The 25917-nt window shown below is 41.3% G+C and overlaps 1 protein-coding gene across 1 annotated transcript in view; it reads left to right on the top strand.

Moving 5' to 3' along the window:
* The window catches only part of LOC144667590 (cytoplasmic phosphatidylinositol transfer protein 1-like), a 283402-nt gene that overhangs the window by 146288 nt on the left and 111197 nt on the right, over positions 1 to 25917 (top strand). The window contains exon 3 of the mRNA XM_078529012.1: positions 25312 to 25400. Coding sequence (XP_078385138.1) covers positions 25312 to 25400 — 89 coding nt within the window. The remainder of the gene's footprint in view (positions 1 to 25311; positions 25401 to 25917) is intronic.

The raw sequence follows: 25917 nt of genomic DNA, 5'->3' as shown, positions 1-25917 counted from the left end.
AATCGAGGTTCATGGCACCTCAGAGGTGTTGTGAACCATGGTCTGAATGAGGGGACCCTTTAAAAGGTGGGTTCAAAAGGTCCTCCCCATGCCCCCACCCTCCCCAATCCCCCATGCCAAGGTATGCTCCCCTATCCACCCTCTATGGCCCCCCATGCCAAGGTATGCTCCCCTATCCACCCTCTATGGCCCCCCCATGTCAAGGTTTGCCCTCCACCCATCCCATGTGGCCCTTTATGCCAAGCTATGGCACTTCATGCCTATTCACCGACTATATGCTGTATAAAACCCATGAACCCTATGGTGACAGTAGGATATGTTTGAAAAAAAAGCTTTTAAAAAAAGTCAGTCATTGATAACTTTCCACTTTCTTAAATGGATGCCTGAGCTATCAGCCAAGAATACATAATGAGGCTTGGCTGAGAACCCAGAAATCCATTGAATCACTTGAGTCCCAGAGAAAACATTGACAGCTGGCTCACTGATCTATGCTGTCAATTTGACAAAGTTTATTTACACAAGATAGAGGTTTCAAGTGCTTGCAGTTCAGCTATTGAAACTTTAAAGGGCCTGAATGACTAGGTACTAGGTTTGCAAATAGTCTGATTGAGCCTCAGAGAGGCCAAGAGTGGGAGGAGGCAATGGTAAGGATAAAGAGTTTTTGGCAGGAGCTAAAGACAAGTGCTAATAGAGAATCTAACCATCACCCCTTGATATTCAATGGCCTTACTATTGCTGAATCCCCCACTATTGAGGGTTCCTCTGAATCCCCTCACATCCTGAGGGTTACCAGAAACTGAACTGGAGTAGCCATATCAATAGTGTGGCTATACGAGCAGATCAGACTCCCCAAAGCCTGTCCACCATCTACAAGGCACAAGTCAGGATGTGACGGAATACCCTCCACTTGCCTAGACGAGTGCAGCTCCAACAACATTCAAGAAGCTTGACACCATCCAGGATAAAGCAGCCCACTTGATTGACACCCCATTCACAAATATTCACTCCTTCCACCACCGACGCAAAGTGGCAGGAGTGTGCACCATTTACAAGATGCACTGAAGGAGCTCACCAAGGCTCCGTAGACAGCACCTTCCAAGCCCATGTCCGCTACTGTCTAGAAGGACAAGGGCAGCAGATGCACGGGAACATCTGCAAGTTCCCCTCCAAGTCACACACCACTCCTGACATGGAACTACATCGCCATTCCTTCACTGCCGCTGGATCAAAACCCTGGAACTCCCTCCTTAGCAACACTGTGGGTGTACCTACACCATATGGACTGCAGCGGTTCAAGAAGGCAGCTCACCACCACCTTCTCAAGGGCAATTAGAAATGGGAAATAAATGCTGGCCTAGCGAATGACGTCCATATCCCATGAATGAATTTTTAAAAAAGCGTAGAGGATGTGATGGACCTGAGAGGTAGAACTCAGTGACGTCTATACAAGTGTAATTGCTGATCCTAGAACTTGCAATGATGTGAGCAAGGAGAAGCATGGAGTTCAGGACATTATGGGTCTTGTGGAGGTTTCCAGATGTGAAGGTGTAGGGGTAGGGAGACAAACCATGCTACATTTGGCAATGTAAGAGTAGAATCAAATGAGCTGATTAACAGATGAGAGTAATTGGAGGAGGATGGAGTAATCAACATTGTCAAAGACTGCAGAGAGGTTGAGATATCATAATTTTGATCGTGTGGGAAGTTTGAAAACATGATTGTTGGGAATGAAACAGGTTGTAGGACGTGGATTTGAAAGGCAACAGAACTTCAATGACTTTTGACAGGAGAAGGAGATTGCAGGTGGGATTGTGGTAAAGAAGGCCAGAGGTTCAGGGCCTTTTCTCAGGAGTTGAGTAATCATGGTGGTTTTGAAATGGAGGAGAGCAGTGCCTGAAGAAAAGAAACCATTTACAAAAGCAACTTTTTTTTTTGTTTTAGCCACAGATAATTAAGTGTAATAGTGCATTATGAGCATATACACCATCTGGAGGAATGAAAAGAAACAGAAAATGCTGGAAATACCTTATTAGATAAGGCAGCATATGTAGAGAAGGAAACCAAGATAACGTTTCAAGTCAATGATCTTTTACAACATAAAATAATGCGAATACTGGAAATGTAACAAAAGCAAAGGGTCATTGACCTGAAAAGTTAACTTTGTTTCTTTCTTCAGAGATGCTGCCTGACCTACTGAGGTATTGCCAGTTTTTACTGTTTTCTTTTCAGATTTCCAGCATCCACACTTTGTTGCGATTGTACCTGTAAGAATGAACCTAGAGCAAATTTTGAGTTTCAAGAACAATATGAGATCTTTCTAGCCCATCCAGATTTTGTGTATGTGGGGGTGAAAGCAAATTGTCAGCATTCAATATCATTATCCCTCTGAAACTGACCCCAACTTCAAAATGTCGGGTATGCGCAGATTGGTGTGGAAATCCTGAAGTTGCAATCTGTCACTAAGGGCTCCGACACAGGCTACGCTGTGGACCTCCCACCTGCAGCACTGGCAATCATGAAATCAGCAAGAACTTCAACTTTACTACTACCCTATCACAGTTAGGAACCCCATTAAAAAGTTGCGCCTTGTTCAGTCAGGTATAAATGAGTTTTTAACAGCAATATGATTAATACAGTTTGATGCATAACATAACTGGCCCTGAAAAAAGTAATTTTATAATTATTGATTGCAGTTAAGTGATTAATTCTTAGAATTTTTAAGCTATATTTTAAATTTTTAGCCAGTTTTTTCCAGAATATTTTAGCTTCTACCTTCACCCATGTGTCTATCCCAACCCTTAATTTGCTATATGTAAAACATTTCTAAAAGTGATTTCATTGTACTGCTTTTTGTTTCCTATTTGCGTGTCTTGTGAAAATCCTAAAATGTGATTGGCTGCTTGGACAGCGTGATGACATCACTGCTGCTCTATGCTGCGAATGTCCAGTAAAGATTGCTCCAATCAGTTACAGTACCACTACATGGCGATAGACATGATATTCTCGTCAGAGAGATCATTAGGTTGCAAGAGTTAGATTATGGTCACCATTGAGCTCCCTTATTTCACCACTGATCGCAAACTCTGTGCCATTATTTTGTAATCAATAAAATTCCAACAGTGCTATGCAGTTACTGTACAATTCAATGTAAGATTGACAATTGAGACGCTGGGTACAATGAAATTATATGCTAGCATAACCTTAACATTAGAACTAGGCCATTCATGGGTGAGGACAGGAAGGACTTCTTCACATGAAGGGTAGTTGAAATCTGGAACTCATTTCCCCAAAAAGCTGTTGAGGCTGAGGGTCAACTGAAAATTTAACAACTGATATTGATAGATTTTTGTGAGGTAAGAGTATTAGGGGATATGGAACCAAAGCAGGTAAATGGTATTAAGATACAGATTAGCCATGATCTAACTGAATGGTGGAAAAAACTCCAAGGGCTGATTGGGCTATTCCTGTTCCAATGAAATTTCTACTTGCTTATCTTGTGTTTCTGGCAATTCATTTGCCATTTTCATTTGATTGAGTCTTAAGTACGAAATGGAAAATAAATTCCCTGTTCTTCTCTGCTTTGGCATTTGCGTTCAGAAGGCAGACAAATGGCCCACTTCCAGACCTCTAATGGCAATGCCCTAAGATCAGGTTGAAGATGGTTCATGAGAATTTCCCAAAAATTCTCAATTTCTTGGCCTCCTTTAAGCTGTTTCCCTGGCTTAGCTGTGCCATCAGTGTATTGTGGGTAGAGATCTCTTTCCTACCACAATATGGCAAAGTGAAAAAAAACTCCTGTACACTGTGCCACCATTCTGTTGTCACTCATTTCCCTTTTTAGATAATGGGTTACCTTCTCTCATCCTTATCACCATCACGAAAAGTGGCGTTTTGGCACTTGAACAGACCCTGTGTGCCTCAATTTATGGGAAGGGACCATTTTACACTTGAGATGAAATCACTTTCAATAAAACTTTTGTATTATGAGAAAGAATACTTGGAAAAAATACATTGGCCTTTACGAGAAAACAATTTTTGAATTTTATGGTGCATTCCAGAGAGGTGAGTTCTGTGATGAAGCAAACAGAGTAATAGATTACACTTAATGAGTTTATAAATGTTTTATATCTGTCTTATCAAAACTGGGAAGAGCACAGCCCTGTTGAGACACCATCAGCAGAGAAGGATAAGAGAGAGAGTGGGGAAAGAGCAGAGAGTTGGCTGGAGACACCAGCAGCAGTGAAGGATGAGAGAGAGCAGGGAAAGAATATGGAGCTGGCTGGAGACACCAGCAGCAACAAAGGCTAAGAGAGAGGGAGGTATTGGGGGAAAGAGTACGGAGCCGGCTGGAGACTCCAGCAGCAGCAAAGGATGAGAGAGAGGGATGGGGTAAGAGTACGGAGCTGGCTGGTGACACCAGCATTCATGCCAGGAGCCAAATCAAACAGGAGAAATCAAGGAGTGACATCATAGTGACATCCCAATCAATAGAGAGCACGGGGAAACAGAAAGAAGCTGGGATGGGTTTAAAAAAAAAGCCAGGACTTAGGAGCAGGAGTAGGCCACTCAGCCCTTCGAACCTGCTCCATCATTCAAGAAGATCATGACTGATCTGGCTGTGGCCTCAACTCCACTTTGCCATCTTTCTCCTATAACCCTCGACCCCTTTGTCCATCAAAAATCTGTCCAATTCTGCCTTGAATAAACTTAGATACATTACTCTCAGTCTCTTCATCCAAGTCATGAATATCGATTGTAAATAGCTGAGCCTCCATCCTTGCAGGACTCCAATAGGTATAGTCTGCCAACTTGAAAATGCCCTGTTTATCCCTACTCTCCCTACCTGTTTGTGAACCAAGCCTCTATCCATTCCAATATATTATCCCCCATCCCCATGAGCCGTTATCTTGCATATTAACCTTACATGTGGTATTCAAATGCCTTTTTGAAAATATATTACATCTACTGATTTCCTTTATCTACCCTACTAATTACGTACTCAAAAAACTAATAAATTTGTCAAAGACAATTTCCCTTTTGTCAAACAATGTCTGATACCATTATTTCTAGGAGTATTGTTAAGACTTCCTTATTAGATTCCAACATTTTCCCAATGACTGATGTCAGGCTAATTGGCTGTAGTACCCCATTTTCTCTCTCCCTCCCATCTTGAATAGCAGTGTTACATTTGCTAACTTCCAATGTGCTAAGACTGTTCTAGAATGGGGGCCTGGAAGCAGCGGGTGTTCAGGGGATGGAAGAGGCAGCCTGGAGGCAGGGAGTGGCAACCTGGAGCTTCTCTCTTCACACACCTGGAGGATAAGATCATACCTGCGTTGTGGCCATCTGGAACCTGCTGGTTGGCGCCATTAAACATTAACAACAACACCAAGAGCCAATGGCTAAGGGATTAAACCCAACAAAATATTCAGTGGTGTCCCATTAGGCGGTTGGTGTTTTGCTCCAGTCAGCATCTTCTGGCAACTCCTGCAACCAACTAGACCCCAGAAGTACAGGCTTTTGTCTTTCCTCTGAATACAGCCTTCGAGGTTGAGATGGAATGCAGATGCTAGGCAAGTCTGCACCTCCTAAAACCATGCTTAGGCTACACAGCAAACAAAGAAAGGGGTAACCTTTTGGCTTGAAAACGGGATTGTGAGAACTATGTGCCCTGTCATGAACAACGACTCTCACTCCACAGAAAGTGTACACAAGACAACCCTGATTGACCCTTAGCTACACAAGCTTGGTGTCGACGTTGCCCTTCCACTAGAAACCAGATTAGTGGATGCAGGCTTCATTCGAGAAGCTAATTACGCGCTCTACTGGCACAAAAAGAGGGTTCAAGATTGCCGTGAGTATGGTGTAGGCTTAGCAGTGAGCAACCGGCTGACACAGTCAACTGAGCCGCCAGTAGCAACCTCAGAGCACCTCATCTCCCTGTGGCCGACATCTGACACAGGCGCAGTCATCATCATATATGCCTATGCACTAATTCTGTTAGCCAGCATCTCAGACATGAAGCTTTTCTATGACTGCATAGGTGATGTTCTGACGAACATTCCAAATAGTGAAAAGCTATTCATCCTGGGCGACTTCAGCGCACATGTTGGGGCAGACAGTGCCTCAGGGCTGACATGCCTCAGTTGTCATGGGGTGGGTAAGCTCAACGATAACGGACAACACTTTCTTGAGGCTTTTAACTTGAATGAATGAACTCTGCGTCACCAGCATCTTCTTTCAGGGCAGCCATTGCCACAAGGTATCATAACAACACCCAGGGACTGGACATTGACACCAACTAGACCTGATCATCACGAGAAGACTCGATCTGCCCAGTTTTCTACACACCTGGACCTACCAAAGCGTAGATTGTGACATTGACCACTTCTGTCAGCAACAGAGTGAAGGTTCACCCCTGAAAGCTTTACAGTTCCGAACGCAACAGCCTGCCACATATCAACATCCCTTCACAAGCAATGATGCAAAATACCAGCAATTAGCACTGTCGTTTCTACGATTGATACCCACCAAAGGTTTACTGGGAATCACTGATTCTGGTATCAATGAAGCTTGGAAGTCAATCATCTGTGAAGCAGCAGAAGAACATTTTGGTAAAGGAGGAACCCGTAATGAGGACAGCTTTGAGACCTACTGTAAGTAGGCCTGGGTAGTAGATTTTAGTGTAACTTGATCATTTTTAGATTAATTTCATATTTTCATTTTAATAAGCTAACAACGTCAAAATGCAATTTTGTGCTAACACTGAGATAATAAGTCATTTTGAACTCTTTACTTTAATAATCTCACACGTTTAAATTAAGGGTTGTTAAATAATTCGGAACCAGTCAGAAACAGATGATTGACCAAATAATGTACCTCAATTAAGTTGTAATTGAAACTGGTAATTAATCAAGTAGTTATGTTAAGGCTGGATTTAAAAGCTTATAAGTTCAAACAGGGCTAAAAAGCTGCTGTAAGATTTCTGCTTTGGTGAGCATCAAATCAGATATTTTGTGCTAAGCTCAGCAGCTCAGCATAACCCTTGACCAAAACGGACAACAGACAATTGTACAAATTCAGAATACAAAAGACACTGTGAAAGAAACATTGTCCTTTTGAAAGGACAATGTATGTAGGTAGTCAAACTCCAATTAAAACAAACCAAAAGTTAAATTAACCAATTATGAAATTACACAGACATGGTCTGAGTTAAGGTATTGATAATTTAGAGGATAAAAACAAAGGCTTTGCTAGCTACTGGATGCTCCTGAGGCAGAGTTTGAAAGAATTGCTGTCAACAAAGAAACTGGAGGCCAAGCTTACTCCTCAGTAGCCTGATCACTCTTTGAAGCTGTAAAGTCTATTTTGTGCTGTTCAGTATACTTTTTCCTTTTAAAATAAACTTTCTCTTTTACTATTTGAGAGTCCATCTTTGTCTTATGGTTATGTCTTGTTCGAACCAAAACATTTATTGATTTTATTGGATTCGTTTGAAGTCAGATAATTAAGAATTAAATTAAATTAAAATTCTCTATATAGAAAAAAATCTACACTACTCAGCTGAGATGATGTCTGTCATTGATGCAAAACACAAAGCCTCCATGATGCACAACGTAAATCCAACAGCTAAAACACTGCACAACCTGAAAGTAGCCATGCAGAAGAGAGGGAGATGCTGCGCAAACAAGCATTGATTAACTTATGTCAAGAAATCGAAACTGCCTGTGATAATGGAAATCTACGAACTATGTACCAAGTGATCAAGAGGGTACTTGGCCATGCCATCACTGCAGTTACTGCCCTGAAGTCAACAGATGGTGAAGTACTCACCGACAGAAGTAAACAGATGTCCTGCTTGGCCGAACACACTGTGAGCTCTACTCCTGTGAAAATGACATCTCCCAGTCCACTCTTGACGCTCTTCCACAGCTTTCTGCAATGAATGAGTTAGATGAAGGACCCTCGAGAAGATCGTAGACCGCCTAGTGAACAATAAGGCACCCGACAAGGATGGAATCACAGCCGAGTTGCTCAGCACGGAAAGTTGCATCTACTGCCCCACTTTTATGACCTCTTCCTTCTCTGCTGGAGGATAGACTCCATTCCACAGGAGATGAGTGATGCCAAAATCATCACTCTATACAAAAATAAAGGCAACAGAGGAGACTGCAACAGCTACAGGGACATCTCACTCCTTAGTGTCACTGGGAAGACCTTTGCTGGGTCATACTTAAAAGATTCCATCTACTTGCAGAACGAGAGTGCCCAGATCCATAGACCAGTTTCCACCTGGCAGATCTGCTGTGGACATGATCTTCTCCATATGCCAGCTACAAGAGAAGTGGAAGGAACAGGGTATATCCCTTTACCTTACTTTTGCAGATCTCACTAAGGCATTTGACACCATCAGCAGAATAGGGCTCTACAAGATTTTTGGGAAAAATTGGCCGTCCACCAAAGCAGCCCGGCCTCATTTACTCTTTCCATGAGAACATGCGCTGCACTGCCCAGTTTGTTGGCTCCACTTCCGACAGTGTCGGAGTAAACAATGGAGTGAAACAGGGCTGTGTCCAAGCCCCCACTCTGTTTTGTATCTTGTTCTCTGTGCTCCTGACCTTTGCCTTGCCTGCAGAAACGGAAGGTAACTAGTTGCACACCAGGTCAGACAGCAGGCTCTACAATCTGTTAAGGCTGAAAGCGAAGACAAAAAGACATTGCGCCCTGATCAAAGAACTCCTTCACGCTGACAATGCTGCACTAGTCACCCACACAGCAAATCAGCTACAAAGGCTCATGAGCTGACTCTCCCATGCTTGTAATTTGTTCCCCTTAACTATAAGTGTCAAGAAAACCATGATCATGGGACAAGATGTTGCATCTCCTGACCTCGTAACACTAAACAACACTATCCTGGAAGTGGTTAGCAAATTCGCTACCTTGGGTCTACAGTGACAATCTGTCTCTTGGTGCAGAGCTCAATACACACATAGGGAAAGCAGCTACTACCTTTGGCCAACTCGTGAAATATGCATGGGATAACACCAAGCTGACTCTTAGGACCAAGCTGATGGTGTTCAAGACTTGTGTTCTCAGCACCTTGCTGTATGGCTGTGAAACATGGGCGACTTACAGCTACCAGTAAAATACCAGGGTCAAGATTTCACGTCTCTTCAAAATGAAATAATCTGTAAACAATTTCCTTAATTCTGTGTTGAAATTGTATTTGCATAGAAATTATATTTGCATAAAAAGAAATGTACTAAATATTACATGATTATTAGTGTATGATCTATGTGTTATGTCAAATTGAAAACCTGCATACCTAGCAATATGATAAAATACTTTTGGTACTCATTTTGTTCCTTTGTGAATGATTGAGTACTGGTTTGCAAAGTAAGCCACTACATGTCCAGTGTGATCAACAACTAAGATTCGCTCAGGGAAGTATTCCGTATTTGATCCTTGATGGTTGCATGCAGTACTAATTATTATAATGCAGTTTGGGACCTCCAACACAATGGTATTGCTAAGTAGCTAGGACTGATTTGTTCTAGGATTCCCTCACCCCTTCACATTTTGGCATCAGCTTTTTTGGTAATCCCTCAATAAAAGATCTTACAATATTTGATGATATAGTTCTGTCCTGTATTTGGTGATCCTTGTTTCAGTAAACTCTTTGGGGTGAAATTTGTCTACAGCAGCAGTGTGAAACGGACCTGCAGCAAAGCAGTAACAGATTTTCACTGCATCTGATCTTCATTCCACTGAAGTTCACAAAATGATAGTTCAAATCGTTTTTGGAGACTCATTCTGTAGTCTCTCACACTTACTTGGTTTGAAATTAAAAATCCTAGCAGTATTTCACAATTCAATGGAAAATAAAAACTAAGATCTGTAATTTGATTTGGAGATCACATATATTTATATATTGGGGAACTTCTTTTCCAGATCTGGAGCAATTTACAGAAAAACATATGACATTTGATAATCTATTTTAGCCAGTCAGTCCAATCAATATATTCATCCGAAGGCAAATAGGATGATATATCATACTTTTTGTCTGGGAGCAATACCGTGGAGACAACAAATGTAACAAATATTACATGGGCATTTTTCCTTCAGACTGATGTGGAGTGTCACCAGCTGGTTGTGTATGTTGGATTTATGGGCTCACTACCCATGATTTTCCATCCATTCGTGCTGCTGGACAGTTGGGGCTTAGGGATGCCCTGGGGCACTTACCAGCTCAGTGGAGCTGAAAGGAAGGTGCTCGCTGGAGAGCTGGCAGTTGAGGCCCATGAGTAGTGGATTCTGCTCAGAGCAGCTAAAGGCATGGAATTGTGCTGGTGATTAGAAGTTGGAGTGCAGCTTGTGAATCCAATGCGACACCGTCTCAGGTGGCCGAGCTACTGGGAGGCGAGCAGTCATTGAGGCAGTCTGAGCTGAAGCAGCTTTTGAGGGAAATCAGAGGCCAGTGCTTCAAAAGGGAAGAGCTGAAATCCCTCGTGAGGGAGACAGAATTTTAAAGAGTTTTTGTGGTTCTCTAATGTCTGGGTGGGTGTCAAGAAGATATAATAATGTCTATAATGTTATTGGAAATTATTTTAAAATAGAGCTTGGTGCTGTGTGTGTGTGTGTGTGTGTGTGTGTGTGTGTGTGTGTGTCTTAATTGGATTAAAGCCAGCTGGTCTAGAGGCTTTGATGTATAGAAGAGAAGTCGGTTTGAAATGGTAATTAGATAAACATAGAGAAATAGAAGGCGAGGTTTAAGGGGGTAATTTGCATTTTTAAATAGACCATTCAAAAGAGTGGGTGAAATATTACACCTGACCAGGTGAAGCTCAGAAACAATGAGTTTATTTTGTTTAAAGCTTACTATTAAAGTGGGAGTAGATATTATGAAAGGGTTTTATTGTTAGAAGATTTGAGGTTTATAAAAACCTAGTGACAATGAGAATTTGCATTCAAAGAGGAAAATATGTATAAAGGAAGAGAAGGCTGTTGGTAAAAGGAGGAGGGGTTCTAAGATCTAAAGCTTCCAGCCTGTAAGTGTCAAGTCTGTCTGCAAGAACTCAGAGCTGAAAGAAACTCATTTTGAATGTGACTATCCAGGGTGTGTTTTTCCAGGGGTCTGTTTAAGTCTATGTGTTTTATTGTTGTCTCACCAGGAGTCTAACTGAGAGTCAGATTAATTAGAGGATTTTTGTAGTTATTATAGTAGTAATTTTGTAGACATATGTAGGTTCTTACAATCTTTCTTGTATTAATAAATGTTTAGTTTTATAAAAAACCTCTTGAGACTCAGCGGTCTTATTATCACTGAATTCAAAGCCAACATCTTGAATTATACAAATTGAAAAATGGGTTATGACAGTTGTTTCAAGTTTCCCTCTGGGATTTGAACAACTCAGCCTTTACCATCAGCTGTGTCATAATCGTGGGTTGTTGAGAAATTTGTGGGATCTGTCTTGGTCATGTCTGCCTTTTTAATGTAGAGTTTGCGGTGTGTTCTCCCACAGTTTGCCTGTTAATTCATGTTTACCTCATGTTAATTCTGGATATTAGTGTATAAGATAGATAGTATTTAGTGTTTGCTTTGTTGACTTGTACATAGTAAACTTTCTTCTGTTTGATACAGTGAAACCTTGTGGCTTTACTCTCTTAGTAAGTAACTGGGAATTCAAATTTTGTCCACTTTAAACAAAAAGTTGCTGGTCTCTAACCATATCATAACCAAAATTTGGAGGTCTGGTATCGTAAAATATGGCAACGTGTATATTATTTGCACAGTTATGATCGATACCATGAATTCTACGCTCTGCTCCAATCTCCAATGATCCCAGATATAATCCTTGAATAGATTGATAATAGCAAGTCACATAAAGATTGAGCCTTTTACTATTTGGAATCTGCTCTCACTTCCACACTTCTACCTTCAATAAAACGCATGTTCATCCTTTAAGCATGGAAACCATAAGGATTTAAAGTATGTCATTAGCAGTTCCCTCTTATCTATCAGGCCATGTGTAATTTAATTGCATAATCTTGTAATTTTCACTTCTATAAACTTACGTGCTCCATCTGCCCCATTCTTCTCTGAGTACATAATTTCTTTGATTACAACTCTAACTATTGCTTTCTTCATGTGCCAGTATGGTCGTCTTCACCTATACCAAGATTCATGGTATGTCTTTGTGGTGTTCTTTAAATCGTGTAACTGTTTTCTGCATCTTTTGCCAGGTCCTCTCAGTAATTGGCACTGCATTGATTCTTCCTGCGACATTCTGTTACACTTGCAGTTTCCTTTACATAGTCCTCCCTGTCAAAAATCTGCTATCATTTCTCCATTTCAGTCATGATCAGAACCTTGAGCTATTTCGCATGAATAGTGCACTCATCACTGTCATCTTAAACTTTTCAACATTTACACCTTTTAAATGGCTTAATTCAAAAGCTTGTCTTGTGAAAAGCTACTCTTTTTCTTTTCCAGTTAGAACAAGGAGATTACATGAAAGTTAATGGGTAAGGGCTGTCGAATGATGATACTTCAGACATCACGATTGTGTGGGAAAGGCTTGATGGACCAGGTGGTCATAGGTTATCAGTAAATCAACACGACTTTTTAAAATATTTTCAACCTAAAACTATCGGATCATGGTATATGTACCAACTTTCGAAGTAGATATTAGAATGTGATCTTTGGTGTAATATATTGGCACACTATCCCATTCAAGGCACACATAAGGCTTCAGTTTTTAGTTCATAGGAGACTCAGTCTGCTCATGTAGAAAGCCCAAATCATACTTTTTTGCTGTATTAAAGATCAATCCGCCAATAGCTTTAAAATGAAACCTAATAGAAATGATCAGATAACTATATAGTTCATCATCATCACCATTTATACCCATGTGCTCCTTAAGCTATAAATGAGCATGATGAAATATAATATAAATATAAAAAGAATATATAAAGTAAAATTTTGTATCATCTTATTCAGCCTCTCAGCTTTCAACTAATGAATTTAAAGAAACGCTGGGGTTGGGCTGGAAATTTGTGTATCACCATAGAGTATGAATGTACAGAGTTTTCACGGCAATTCCTTCTAGCCATGTCATCTGGGACACTCTTACCCAGCAGGATGGAGAGCAGACCCCAGGACAAGTTGAATCACTTCACTCTTAAATAGCTCATAATGGCTGATTCAAGAGCAGCTTTTGAATGCATTACTTAAGTGAAGAATGGCGTGGGGTTGGGGAATTAGATTGAACAGATCTGGAAAAAATGCTTCTGTCATTTCTAATAATAGATCATGTGCAATATTGTAAGCTGCACTGTATTATATAACCTTCCTCCCTCAATTTCATAATATGTAGTAACATCATTGGAAAGTTTGGGAATAAACAAAAATGGTCACCTTTATATAAGAGAATTCAATGCTAACCTACGTGGAGGAAGTGACAGAATCTGACCTTGAGCCACGTGGAAGAGATAAGCTGGGGTGCATAAAGGAACAGACGATAATGCACCTGCACTACAATAGTGAAAGACTTGCCCCAGCAGAATTAAAATATCCCTTAACAAAAAGAATAAGCTCATTACTTCTTAGATCACTTAAAGAATCATTTAAAGATAGATCATTTAAAGAAACTAGTTCAGGCTGAACTACAACATTCTCTGCTTCTCAGCTGCTTTATTCTAATTCAGATAATTAGAGAATGAAAAACAAACAGAGTAACTGTGGCCAGGATTCCAGACCGAAGTCAACTGACCTTTGGCTAGTCTGTCAAATTTCCGTCCCGCAAGTGATGATTCCCACCAAGTGTGGGACCAGAAAATCCCAGCCTGTTATAGAAAAGAGAGATGAACATTTTTTTTAAAATTGCTCATGAGTAACACCAAAGGAAATCAATTAATTTACTGAATTCTGACATCTTAAAGCAACAGCTTAAATTCTGATAGTTTAAAGCGAACTGGGGATATGGTGGCACAGTGGTAATGTCACTAATGTCCAGGCTAATGCTCTAGAAACATGGTTTCAAATCCCACCATAGAATGGAATTGAAAACTAGTCTCAGTAATAGTGACAATGAAACAATCATTGATTGTTGTTCATTAATGACCTTTAGGGAAGGAAATCTGCCATCCTTACCTGATCTGGCCAATGTGTGATTCCAGACCCACAGCACTGTGGTTGACTCTTAACTGCCCTCTGAAATGGCCTTCAAGCCACTCAGCTCATGGGCAGTTAGAGGTGGGTACAAATGATGACCTTGCCAGCAACACCCACAACCTATGAAAGAATAAAATTAACATCTGAAATAATTTTCTTTCCTGTAATTGAATCACATGGTGTATACAGCAAAGATACTGAATTTGATTTGACAGCAGGTTGGAAAGAAATAGCATCCTTTGTAAAAATTAATGAGTATCACCTGAAATACATGATGGCTGACAAAATATGGAAGTTACTACTTTCAGTCTGTTGGAGTGAAAGTTGAAAGAAAAATTGAAAACTAAAAGGATGTTAATCATAATTCTTTGCAACTATTTGAGGTCCTGAGGGTGAAACGGCATCTTATGCTTAACAGGATGTTGTGCCTTATTGAAATTTGAATTAAGTGAGACTTTTGAGATTCAAACCTTCCAGTAAGGAAAGATAAACCTTAGTGATTCTCATCCAAATGGCTGACTTCCTAATTATAAGTTCAATCATGAAGAACAATAAAACCTGAAATCTAGGCATTCAGTGCAACATTCATTTTTACCATTCCATTTTTTTCCAAAATCATCAGAATTTCTCTGGCTAATAAATGACAAGTGAGTTAGAACACTGTCCTTTCACATCAGGGACCTGGATTAGAGTCAGACCCAGACTGATGAGATGAAAGTTCCCTATTTCATTTTTTGCCAGTTGTAGAGCCCATTGTGAAATGAGTTTGGGTGTTCTTAGCCTAATCCCTAGTAGATACATGTCCACAGTAGAATAGTGTTTACTTTTGGAACCAATTGCAACTAAATTGGCAAATACTTGGAGCTCCCAGCCCCTACTTCAGATTTAAAATTCTTAATCTTAAATTTACTTCCCTTCACACTTCACCCCTTTCTAACCTTCTCCAGCCCTATAACCCCTTCTGCATTCAACAACAGCAACACATATCTACAAAGCACCTTAAGCATAGTATAGCACAAAACGCTTCACTATCAAACAAACTTTGACACCGAGTTACATGAGATATTTAGTTGACTAAATGCTTGGTTAAAGATGTTGGTTTTAAGGAGTATCTTAAAAGAGGAAACAGTTGTAGAGAGGTTTAAGGAAGGAATTTCAGAACTCAGAACCGTAACAGCTGAAGGCATGGCTAATGATGCAGAGATTAAAATTGGGGATGCACAAAAAAAAGCAGAATTAGAGGTGCAGATATCTCAGAGGCTTGTAGAGGAAATTATGGAGACTGGGAGGGACAAGGCCATGGAGGGATTTGAAAACAGGATGAGAATTTTGAAATCAAAACATTGCCTAAGCAGGAGCCAATGTAGGTCAGCATGCAGAGGGATGATCGGTGAACGGGCTTGCTGCATAGGCAGCAGAGTTTTGGATGACCTCAAATTTATCGGGGTGGAAGATATGAGGTTCACCAGGAGTGTTTTGGAATAATGAAGTCTAGAGGTAAAAAAGGCATGGATGAGGGAATCAGCTGCAAATGATCTGAGGCGAGTGGAGTTAGCCAATGTTGCGGAACTGGAAACAAGTGGTCTTAGCGATGGTACAGATATGTGTTCGCGATCTCATTTCAGTGTCAAATATGACATGAAGATTTCAAACAGCCTGATTCAGTCTAAAATAGTTACCCAGGAGAGGGGTGGAGTCAATGACTGGGGTACAGAGTTTCTGACAGGGACCAGAGATAATGGTTTCAGTCTTCCCAATATTTAGAAGAAATGTCTGCTCATCCACCACTGGATGTCGGGCAACTTAGAAACCGTGGAGAGGTCAAAAGAGATGGTGGTGCGGGAAAGCATCCACGTGGAAACTGACACTGGATTTTTGGATGATGTCTCCGAGAGACCGCAAGTAGATAAGAAATAAGAGAGGGCCAAGGATAGATCCTTGGGGATCAAGGATCTATCTATCTAATGGCGTGGGAGAGGGAAGAGAAACCAACACAGGTGGTTCTCTGGTGATTCCCCTGACCAACCTCTTGTACATCCCCTCACATGTTACACCATTAGCAGTTGTGTTTTCAACCACCTGGAATCCATGTTCTGAAATCTCCTTCCTAAACCAATCTCTCTCTCTCCTCTTCCTCTCCTCCTTTATGATCATCCTGAAACCCCCCCCTTTGTCTCTGTTCAGTGTCAGTTTTCCCTTATGCCTTTGTGAAGTGTTTTCTGCATTAAAGATGCTATATAAATGCAGGTTTATTGTATAGTGAGGCCATTAGCATGGTTCTTATGGGAAGTGAAAACATCAATCACACTGTTAACTTGGAATGTTCAGGTTGAGTTTGGGATTAAGGTACATGTGGATGGAGTTTCATCAAATACCTAGCCAATGATACTCAGAATAAGTCTCTTGGTTAAAGCTGGTTTATTTCCAAGACAACTCCTCAGTGCTAGTAGCTTCCACACAAAGTGTTCCAGCTGTACCTTTTATTCTATTCAGTTGGGATAATTAATGCCCATCATCTGTTTAATTAGTAATTGGTTTAACATCTTCTGACTAGGCACTTTACAGCCTTCTGACTTAACATTGAGTTCAACAACTTCAGATCATGAACACTCTCCTCCATCCCCACCCCCTTTCCAATCCCCCTTTTTCCAATAATTTATAATTTTTAAAATATATTCTTCTTTTCCCACCTATTTTTAAATTTATTTCGATCTATCGTTTTATCTCCGCCTTTTAGCCCATTTTGATCCCTTCCCCCCCACCCCACCCCCATAAGGGCCATCTGTCACTTGCTTGTCCTGCTTTCTACCCTTAATGTCACCATTAGCACATTCCTTAGATAATATCACCACCGTCAACACCCCTTTGTCCTTTTGTCTATGAAATCTTTGGCAATCTCTTCTTTGTCTCCACCTATCACTGGCCCTCTATCTAGCTCTACCTGTCCCAGCCCCCTCAACCAGCTTATATTTCACCTCATTTCTATATTTCCTTAGTTCTGATGAAGAGTCATACGGACTTGAAACATTAACTGTATTCCTCTCCACAGATGCTGTCAGACCTGCTGAGTTTTTCCAGTTATTTTTGTTTTTGTTTTAGATTTCCAGCATCCTCAGTATTTTGCTTTTATCTTAGGTTTTAACAAGATGATTGCCATATTAACAGCCAATCCTGTATTTGACTGGGTGCATTTGATAAGGATATTGGGTTCCAAAAATCAAAAGGTGATTATTCCAAATACCAATATTTTCACCCTTAATCCACATTTAGCTCGCACCTTTCAAAAATCCTAATTATTTTACGACAACTATTTGTCAACAAAAGTCTTTTCAAAGTCCAGATTTGGGTTTATACCTGACTAAAATTATAGACTCAATAGACTCAAATTTCACAATTTACCTACCTAAACATTGTTTGAAACCACATGGTAGTGACTATGAATTAAAGACCGAATAGATGGCACTTTGGAATGGTGGCTTTAAGTTGATTGAAACACATGGTTGATCTCAGGATTCATTGGAAAATAGAGCAGAATGTTGAAGTAACAGTAGACATCTCCCAGACATACTGTTAAATTCAACCAAATGTTTTCTACAGCATAATGAAACCTTCTAGCCTGTCTGCAGAGATCAAAAGTGAAGCTATAACTTTGAGACATTTTCCAATAATTCCTTGGTTCCTCAAATATTAGTTTGGCTGTTGACCCATTATCCTGACCTATCCGTTGGTTGTTTCACATTAGTAAACATTTCAAAAGGGAAGTTGTTGAAAATCAACAAGGGTGATAATTTTATACATCCTGGTTACATTATTGTCACTGATGGATTTAAAGTAGTGAGGCAGGCTGTAACAAAAAGACATTTCTGGCTTCTCTACTCACATACAGACTCTTATGAACATAACTCTTTTTGCCACTATAGCCAATCTCAAGATATTGCAGTGTAGTTCTTATAAGGGAGACAGTGGCATAGTGTAACGTCACTGGACTAGTAATCCAGAGGCCCAGGTGAATTCTCTCGGGATATGGGTTCAAATCCCACCACGGCAACTGGTGGAATTTAAATTCAATAAATAAATCTTGAAATGAAAAGCTGGTCTTAGTAATGGTGACCATAAAAACATCATGGATTGCTGTAAAAACCCATCTGGTTCACTAATATCCTTTAGGAAAGAAGATTTGCCATCCTTACCCAGTCTGGCCTACATGTGACTCCAGACCCACAGCAATGTGGTTGAAATGGATGACCAAACCACTCAGTTCAAGGGCAATAAGGGATGGGCAACAAATGCTGGCCTTGCCAGTGACACCTGCTTCTCATAAAAGAAAAAATGTTGCCTGATGTTCCTATTTCTCATGTTCTTATAGCAGGGTCATTGAATATTATTAAGGCAGAGGTAGATTCTTGTTAGGCAAGGGAATGAAAGGTTATCAGGGTAGATGGCAATGTGGAAATCTAAACGCAGGAAGATCAGCCATGATCTTATTGAATGGCGGAGCAGGTTCGAGGGGACGAACGGCCTATTCCTGTTCCTATTTCTTATGTTCTTATGTAAATCCATTTCCATTTGCTTGGGTTTTTTTGGTTGGTATTACAGTTGAATAAAGGCAACTACAGAGGCATGAGGGAGGAGCTGGCCAGAATTGACTGGGAGATGAGCCCAGCAGGAAAGACAGTGGAACAGCAATGGCAGGAGTTTCTGGGAGTAATTTGGGAGACACAGCAAAAATTCATCCCTAGGAAGAAGAAGCATACTAAAGGGAGGACGAGGCAACTATGGCTGACAAGGGAAGTCAGGCACAGCATAAAAGCTAAAGAGAAAGCATACAATGCGGCGAAGAGCAGTGGGAAACCAGGGGATTGGGAAGCCTACAAAGACCAACAGAGGACAACTAAAAAAGAAATAAGGAGGGAGAAGATTAAATATGAGGGTAAACTAGCCAGTAATATAAAAGAAGATTGCAAGAGTTTTTTTAGATATACAAAGGGTAAGAGAGAGGCAAAAGTGGACATTGGGCCGCTGGAAAATGACGCTGGAGAAGTAGTAGTGGGGAACAAAGAAATGGTGGAGGAACTGAACAGGTACTTTGCATCAATCTTCACAGTGGAAGACACGAGTAACATCCCCAAAGTTCAAGAGAGTCGGGGGGCAGAGGTGAGTATGGTGGCCATTACCAAGGAGAAGGTGCTAGGAAAACTGAAAGGTCTGAAGGTGGATAAATCACCTGGGCCAGATGGATTACACCCCAGAGTTCTGAAGGAGATAGCTGAAGAGATAGTGGAGGCGTTAGTGGTGATCTTTCAGGGAGGGTCCCAGAGGACTGGAAAATCGCTAATGTAACCCCCCCCCTGTTTAAGAAGGGAGTGAGGCAAAAGACGGGAAATTACAGGCTGATTAGCCTGACCTCGGTCGTTGGTAAGATTTTAGAGTCCATTATTAAGGATGAGATTTCAGAATACTTGGAAGTGCATGATAAAATAGGGCAAAGTCAGCAATGGTTTCATCAAGGGGAGGTCATGCCTGACAAACCTGTTAGAATTTTTTGAGGAGGTAACGAGTAGGTTAGACAAAGGAGAGCCAATGGATGTTATCTACTTGGACTTCCAGAAGGCCTTTGACAAGGTGCCGCACAGGAGGTTGCTCAGTAAGATAAGAGCCCATGGTGTTGGAGGCAAGGTACTAGCATGGATAGAAGATTGGCTGTCTGGCAGGAGGCAGAGAGTGAGGATAAGGGGGTCCTTCTCAGGATGGCGGCCGGTGACTAGTGGAGTTCCGCAGGGGTCGTGTTGGGACCACAACTTTTCACTTTATACATTAATGATCTAGATGAAGGAACTGAGGGCATCCTGGCTAAGTTTGCAGATGACACAAAGATAGGTAGAGGGACAGGTAGTATTGAGGAGGCGGGAGGCTGCAGAAGGATTTGGACAGGTTAGGAGAATGGGCGAAAAAGTGGCAGATGGAATACAACGTGGGGAAGTGTGAGGTCATGCACTTTGGTAGGAAGAATAGAGGCATAGACTATTTTCTAAATGGGAAGAGAATTCAGAAATCTGGAGTGCAAAGGGACTTGGGAGTCCTAGTCCAGGATTCTCTTAAGATTAACTTGCAGGTTGAGTCGGTAGTTAGGAAGGCAAATGCAATGTTGGCATTTATTTCGAGAGGACTAGAATATAAAAGCAGTGATGTGCTGCTGAGGCTTTATAAGGTTCTGGTCAGACCACATTTAGAATATTGAGAGTAATTTTGGGCCCCGTATCTCAGGAAGGATGTTCTGGCCCTGGAGAGGGTCCAGAGGAGGTTCACGAGAACGATCGCAGGAATGAAAGGCTTAACATATGAGGAACGTTTGAGAACTCTGGGTCTATAGTCGATGGAGTTTAGAAGGATGAGAGGGGATCTGATTGAAACTTACAGAATACTGAAAGGCCTGGATAGAGTGGATGTGGAGAAGATGTTTCCATTAGTAGGAGAGACTAGGACCCGAGGGCACAGCCTCAGAGTAAAGGGAAGACCTTTTAGAACGGAGATGAGGAGAAACTTCTTTAGCCAGAGAGTGGTGAATCTATGGAATTCATTGCCACAGAAGGCTGTGGAGGCCAGGTCATTGAGTGTATTTAAGACCGAGATAGATAGGTTCTTGATTGGTAAGGGGACCAAAGGTTACAGGGAGAAGGCGGGTGAATGGGGTTGAGAAACTTATCTGCCATGATTGAATGGCGGAGCAGACTCGATGGGCCAAATGGCCTAATTTCTGCTCCTATGTCTTATGGTCTTATGGGTTGCTTCCCATAGCTCCCTCATAGCTGAGGGAGTTTTCAGCATCAGTGATTATTTAGGGACAGCTAACATGGGAGGGAAGAAACATTTCCAAAGAGGCAAATAACAAAAAGTCTTATCTCAGTATCTCCATCCGATTTTAACTTAATTTGTTTTGTTCGTTGGTTAAATTATGAATATGTGTTTATTTTATACTGTGTAAATGGTACAGCATACATGATAAATTTTGTCAGTGAACAAACTTTACTGAATGGTTTTAGGATGTGGGCAATCCTGGAGATTGGATCAACTTTTGGTTTTACTAATTAGACATGCAAATTCATATTTTCCCAATCTTGCTATTGAAGGCTTGGGGCAGAATTTAATGAGGGTGGTGGGGGGCCCGACATCCACTACCAAAACTGCTGACACCCCGCCAACTCGATCTTTGGGAGCCCTTCGTGGGACTCCTGCCACCAGGCTCTCAGCTGCACAAGGGACATTCAATTGTTGCACTTTTCCCTGGTAGGGTGGAAATCCCGCTCTCCCACCCCTCCCCCAAGAGCTGCTGACCAATCAGTGTCAACATGAGTGGTGGCTGCTGCCGGTAATACATTTGGGCCTTCACCAGGATTGATCGTTAGATCCCTGGAGAAAGGTAAATGAGGACAGAATGGGGGGTGGGGCTATGGGGGAGGGGGTGGGGGGTGCAGAGGCAGAGGAAAGGGTGCAGGAGTGGCTCTCTGCAGTTCCCCCTTCCCAATGCCAGGCCCCTCGATTAGGCACTGCCTTTGAACAAGGAACCCCCCTAGAAGGCCGCAAGCAAACCCAACAGGCTTGTCGATCTCCCCACATGGTGAGTGCCCTGTCCACCGCTGGCCCACTAAAGGGCTTCAATTGGCATTTGGTAAGAAGGGTGCCAGCAAGTCTTCTCACCACCATACTTTGGAGGGAGTCAGGGATCTACCAGGGTCCCTACCTGCACCCTCCCCATGATCAAACACCCATCTTGCCTCCCCCATTTCCTCAGAACTTGCCTCCAGTGGGTGTATTATATCAGCATTTGATCTACACAGATTCACTCACTGGCATAACACTTCTGCTGGTCTACATAATTATTCATCTGCTTCTTCCACATGTTCTGTAAGTTTATCATGGTTCCTCATCACGGTCACTCACCTGGTATGGCCTGCATCTTTGACAAAAGGGCATAAATTCAAATATACCCTAGGTATAAATTGCCAAAATTTTTCCCAGCTCATCTAGAATTGCCGAGTACTCCAGGATCATTGTGGAAAGCAAAGGAAATGGCAGGTTGCTTTATCCCATGACCACTTGCCTCTTTAAATCCCCTCTCTCCTCTCTCTATCTTTGTCTTAAATACCAAATGCAAGCAGTTCATAGACACTTTTATATCCAAGATCAAAACTATCCATGCAGCTGCTTCTGCTACTTTTTTCCCTTCCTCTGCTGACCACCCTACCTCCCCCAGTCTCCCAAATACTTTAGCCTAGGACTCCCATCCTTTTTATAGTTCATCTCTTATCTCTACACCCCCCTATCCCACAACCCTTTAACAGCTCATCTCTTCCATGAGACCCAGCTCCTGCTTTCTTAATCCCCTCTTTATTCAACTGATAACCACTCAACTCTCCTTCTTGGCCAACATGCTAACTGACATAATAAGTGATTCCTTGGGCATTGCCTCTCAAAACTGCTGATCGCCCTCTTCTCAAAAACACCAGCCTTGATTTACTCATTCTCCAACTACTGCCTCATCTCAAATCTTTTCCTCTCTAAGGTGCTGAAGTATGTCACTACCTTCCAACTCTGTATCCATCTCTAATGAAATTTTCCAGTTAAATCCCTCTGATCCAACTTTTATACTTCTCACTGCACCTAAATGGCTTCAGCAGGTCATGAATAACATCCTCAGTGTCTTGAACCATGGTACACTATACCTTTGCATTTTTCTCAACCTTTTCACAGCATGCATTCAGTTGACTCTGCTGTTCTTCTGTAACACATTGCCTCCATGATCCATCTCCATATGGCAGCTCTTGCATGATTCCATTTCCTATATAAATGCAATGAACACATCTGTAATGGCTTCTCTTCCCTTTACCACAAGGTTATCTTTAGGATCACTGTAAAATCTATCTTGACCTCTTCCCCTCCTCCAAAATTGTATGAGTTACTAATTCAGGCAGATTGGAGAGTGCTGCAGATACTTGTGGGGGGAGAAAATAACTTGTGTAGCTTCTAGCAGCATGACGCAGACTTACGACCATTCACTAGAGCAAGCAATACTATTGGTGCTTATTCTTAAGCAGCCCTTCAGGATTGAGAATTAGTTGCTTCCAGTAAGGTTTTATGCATTTTAGTATGGCCAATGAGTCTGATGTGCAATCTACAGATTGTACTACATGTGGGGCAGGTGGTGTTTGAAGGGGTGGGTCAGTGAGTTACATGAGGCTGTGAGGTCCATCTACTGCCTGGATTTGGCCTCCATATGCTGTCATCTAAGTTTCTTGAGGTGCTCAGTGCCTTCCCAAATGCCCTTCATTATTTTGGATGATCAGCGGCCAGGGATTTCCATGAATTGGTGTGGATGTTGGATTTCTTCAGGGATGCTTTGAGAACATCCCTGGAGCATTTCTTGTGCCTTCCTGGGAGTCTCTTGCTGCAACAAAGTTCAGAGTAAGGCAGTTGTTTCGAGTGCCTGGTATCAGGCATGCAAACAAGGTGACCCACCCAATGAAGTTGGTTTTAGGTGATTAACGCCTCAGATGTTGAGAATGTTGGTTTGGGAGAGGATCCTAACATTAGACTGCCTACCCTGCCAACAAATTTAAAGGATTTTGCTGAGACAGCATTGATGATATTTCTCCAATGCCTTGACATAGATTGTCTGAATCTGCAAAGCACTGACTGGTTAAAAATGACCTTAACCCCAGGTCCTGGTCCTCGAGTGTCCTTTCCTTCAGCTTTCTTCATTTTGGTTATTGAAGAACAGGTAGCAACCTACCCAGTAAACAGACATAAGTCTGCATAGTGAGTGGCTTGATGTACAAACTAAGTGAGAAACATTCTCTACATGCCAACTCAGCCAGGAATAGGACAGTTCCGAAGAGCTCAGTACCAGGGTGCATAGAAGGTTGGGATAGTTCCCATAGTGCTGCCTCAATCTACATTGACTAATAATTCTGTAACTGACACATTTCTATCACTATAATTAGTCAATAATATTTATTATTATGCTAAAAAATTAAGAGGGAAGTTCACAACCTCTGCTCTGTAAATAGTGAATATTTTCCTTTGGCTCAATTTTGACCAATCCATAAACCTGGAGACTTCTAATGCATGAAACCAAAGACATTTTGGAGAGCAAAGAAATGGAAGACTATTGCAGTGATTTTAGACTATTACCCTTTCAATCCCTTCTTGTTCTTTATCATTGTGTTTTTATTTCTCTTTTTATAAGTTCAGTTAATTGAACCTGACCCTGTTTATCCCTAATCTGGGATGCTGAAGACAGATAGTCATTGCATTCTCGCTGCAGAGGTTGGCTAACTCGGCAGAGAGTGGGAGTCTTGAAACTAATCTAAGTTCCTTTATTCCCTCTAAGGCTATACATTATAGAAGAAGATTGAAAGCAATCTTCCAGTTGAACACATTTATTAATTAGGAGTCAGGATCTCTGTCTCCTAAATGAATTGATTTTTATCTATTCCTGTTACTACACTTTTCTTTAGTGCCTGTGCACCATAAGCTGCAGCAAGGCGAATTGCTATACTGAAACAGTTACAGTTGATTAGGTGACAACTCTGCATACAATGCATTTCCCCTTGATAATTTAAAGCAGAGGTACATTAATAAAATTACAGTGGCAGATTATAAATTTGAACAGTTAGAAGTTTTATTAACTCAAGGAAGTTATTCAGATTTAAAGGAAAATTTACAGCTCTATTGGGAAAGAATAGCGGAATAGGATTAAACAAATATCTTTCATATAGCCACCTAAAGAACAACGGCCTCCTTGTGTGCTGTAAGATTCTAAAATTTGACCCATTGTGCATCCTCAGTGAGGGCATTAAAATGAACAATGATGAATCTAAACATCAGTAATGCTTTCACTGTGAACTGCAAGGTCAGTGTGAACTGCAAGGTCAGTGTCTAAGTGGTTCATACCATAGGAGGAAATGTGTACAGATAACAATAGATCATGAAGAGAGGGATGCAGGTTGCACCTGCAATAATTCCATTAATTTATTCTCTTTATATGTTTCTCAACGCTTGTTAGTTGGATTTTTTTTATTTTGGAGTCTTTGAAGTAAATGACATTCATGTTTTGCTAACTATTCTTGCTTTATTTACAGCAAACTTCCTAGCTGGGCTAGGGCAGTGGTTCCAAGGATCTTTTACGTCACTGAAAAGGCCTGGAATTATTATCCATACACCATCACAGGTAAGACCTAACACAATTACTTAACATTTTTACTATGCAATGCAGCAGAAGATTTTTACTTGAAGAGTGAGGCTATTGAAATGACATTACCAGAAATCAATTTTAAATACCTGTGTTACACATTTCTACCTGAGGAATACAAGTAAATTCCATCTTCCTTAATAAAGTAAAAGTAAAATACTACGGATGTTGGAAATCTGAAATAAAACAGCAAGTGCTGGGAATTCTCAACAGTTCTGGCAACATCTGTGGAGAGAGAAATTGTTTCCCAAATGTTGCCTGGAGAGCAATTGAGAATTTGGGGGAAAGATGCAGGTGAGGGTTCGGGTGAAGGGAGACCTAGAAATCCAAAGAGAAAGGTCAAGGTATCGGAATATAGTGATGTGGGTAAGAGCAAGTCGAGTGGGGCAGGAAGGAGTTTAACAAAAAATTTACCTTAGCAACTAAGGTCTTTCCAGGGAATAGAAGTAAAAATTAAAATTAAAGGTTCTTTATCTGGATGCACAAAACACCTGCA

The sequence above is a fragment of the Cetorhinus maximus genome, chromosome 24 (assembly GCF_964194155.1).
Source record: "Cetorhinus maximus chromosome 24, sCetMax3.hap1.1, whole genome shotgun sequence".
Classification (NCBI taxonomy): Eukaryota; Metazoa; Chordata; class Chondrichthyes; order Lamniformes; family Cetorhinidae; genus Cetorhinus; species Cetorhinus maximus.
This window is presented reverse-complemented; position numbering and strand designations above follow the sequence as displayed.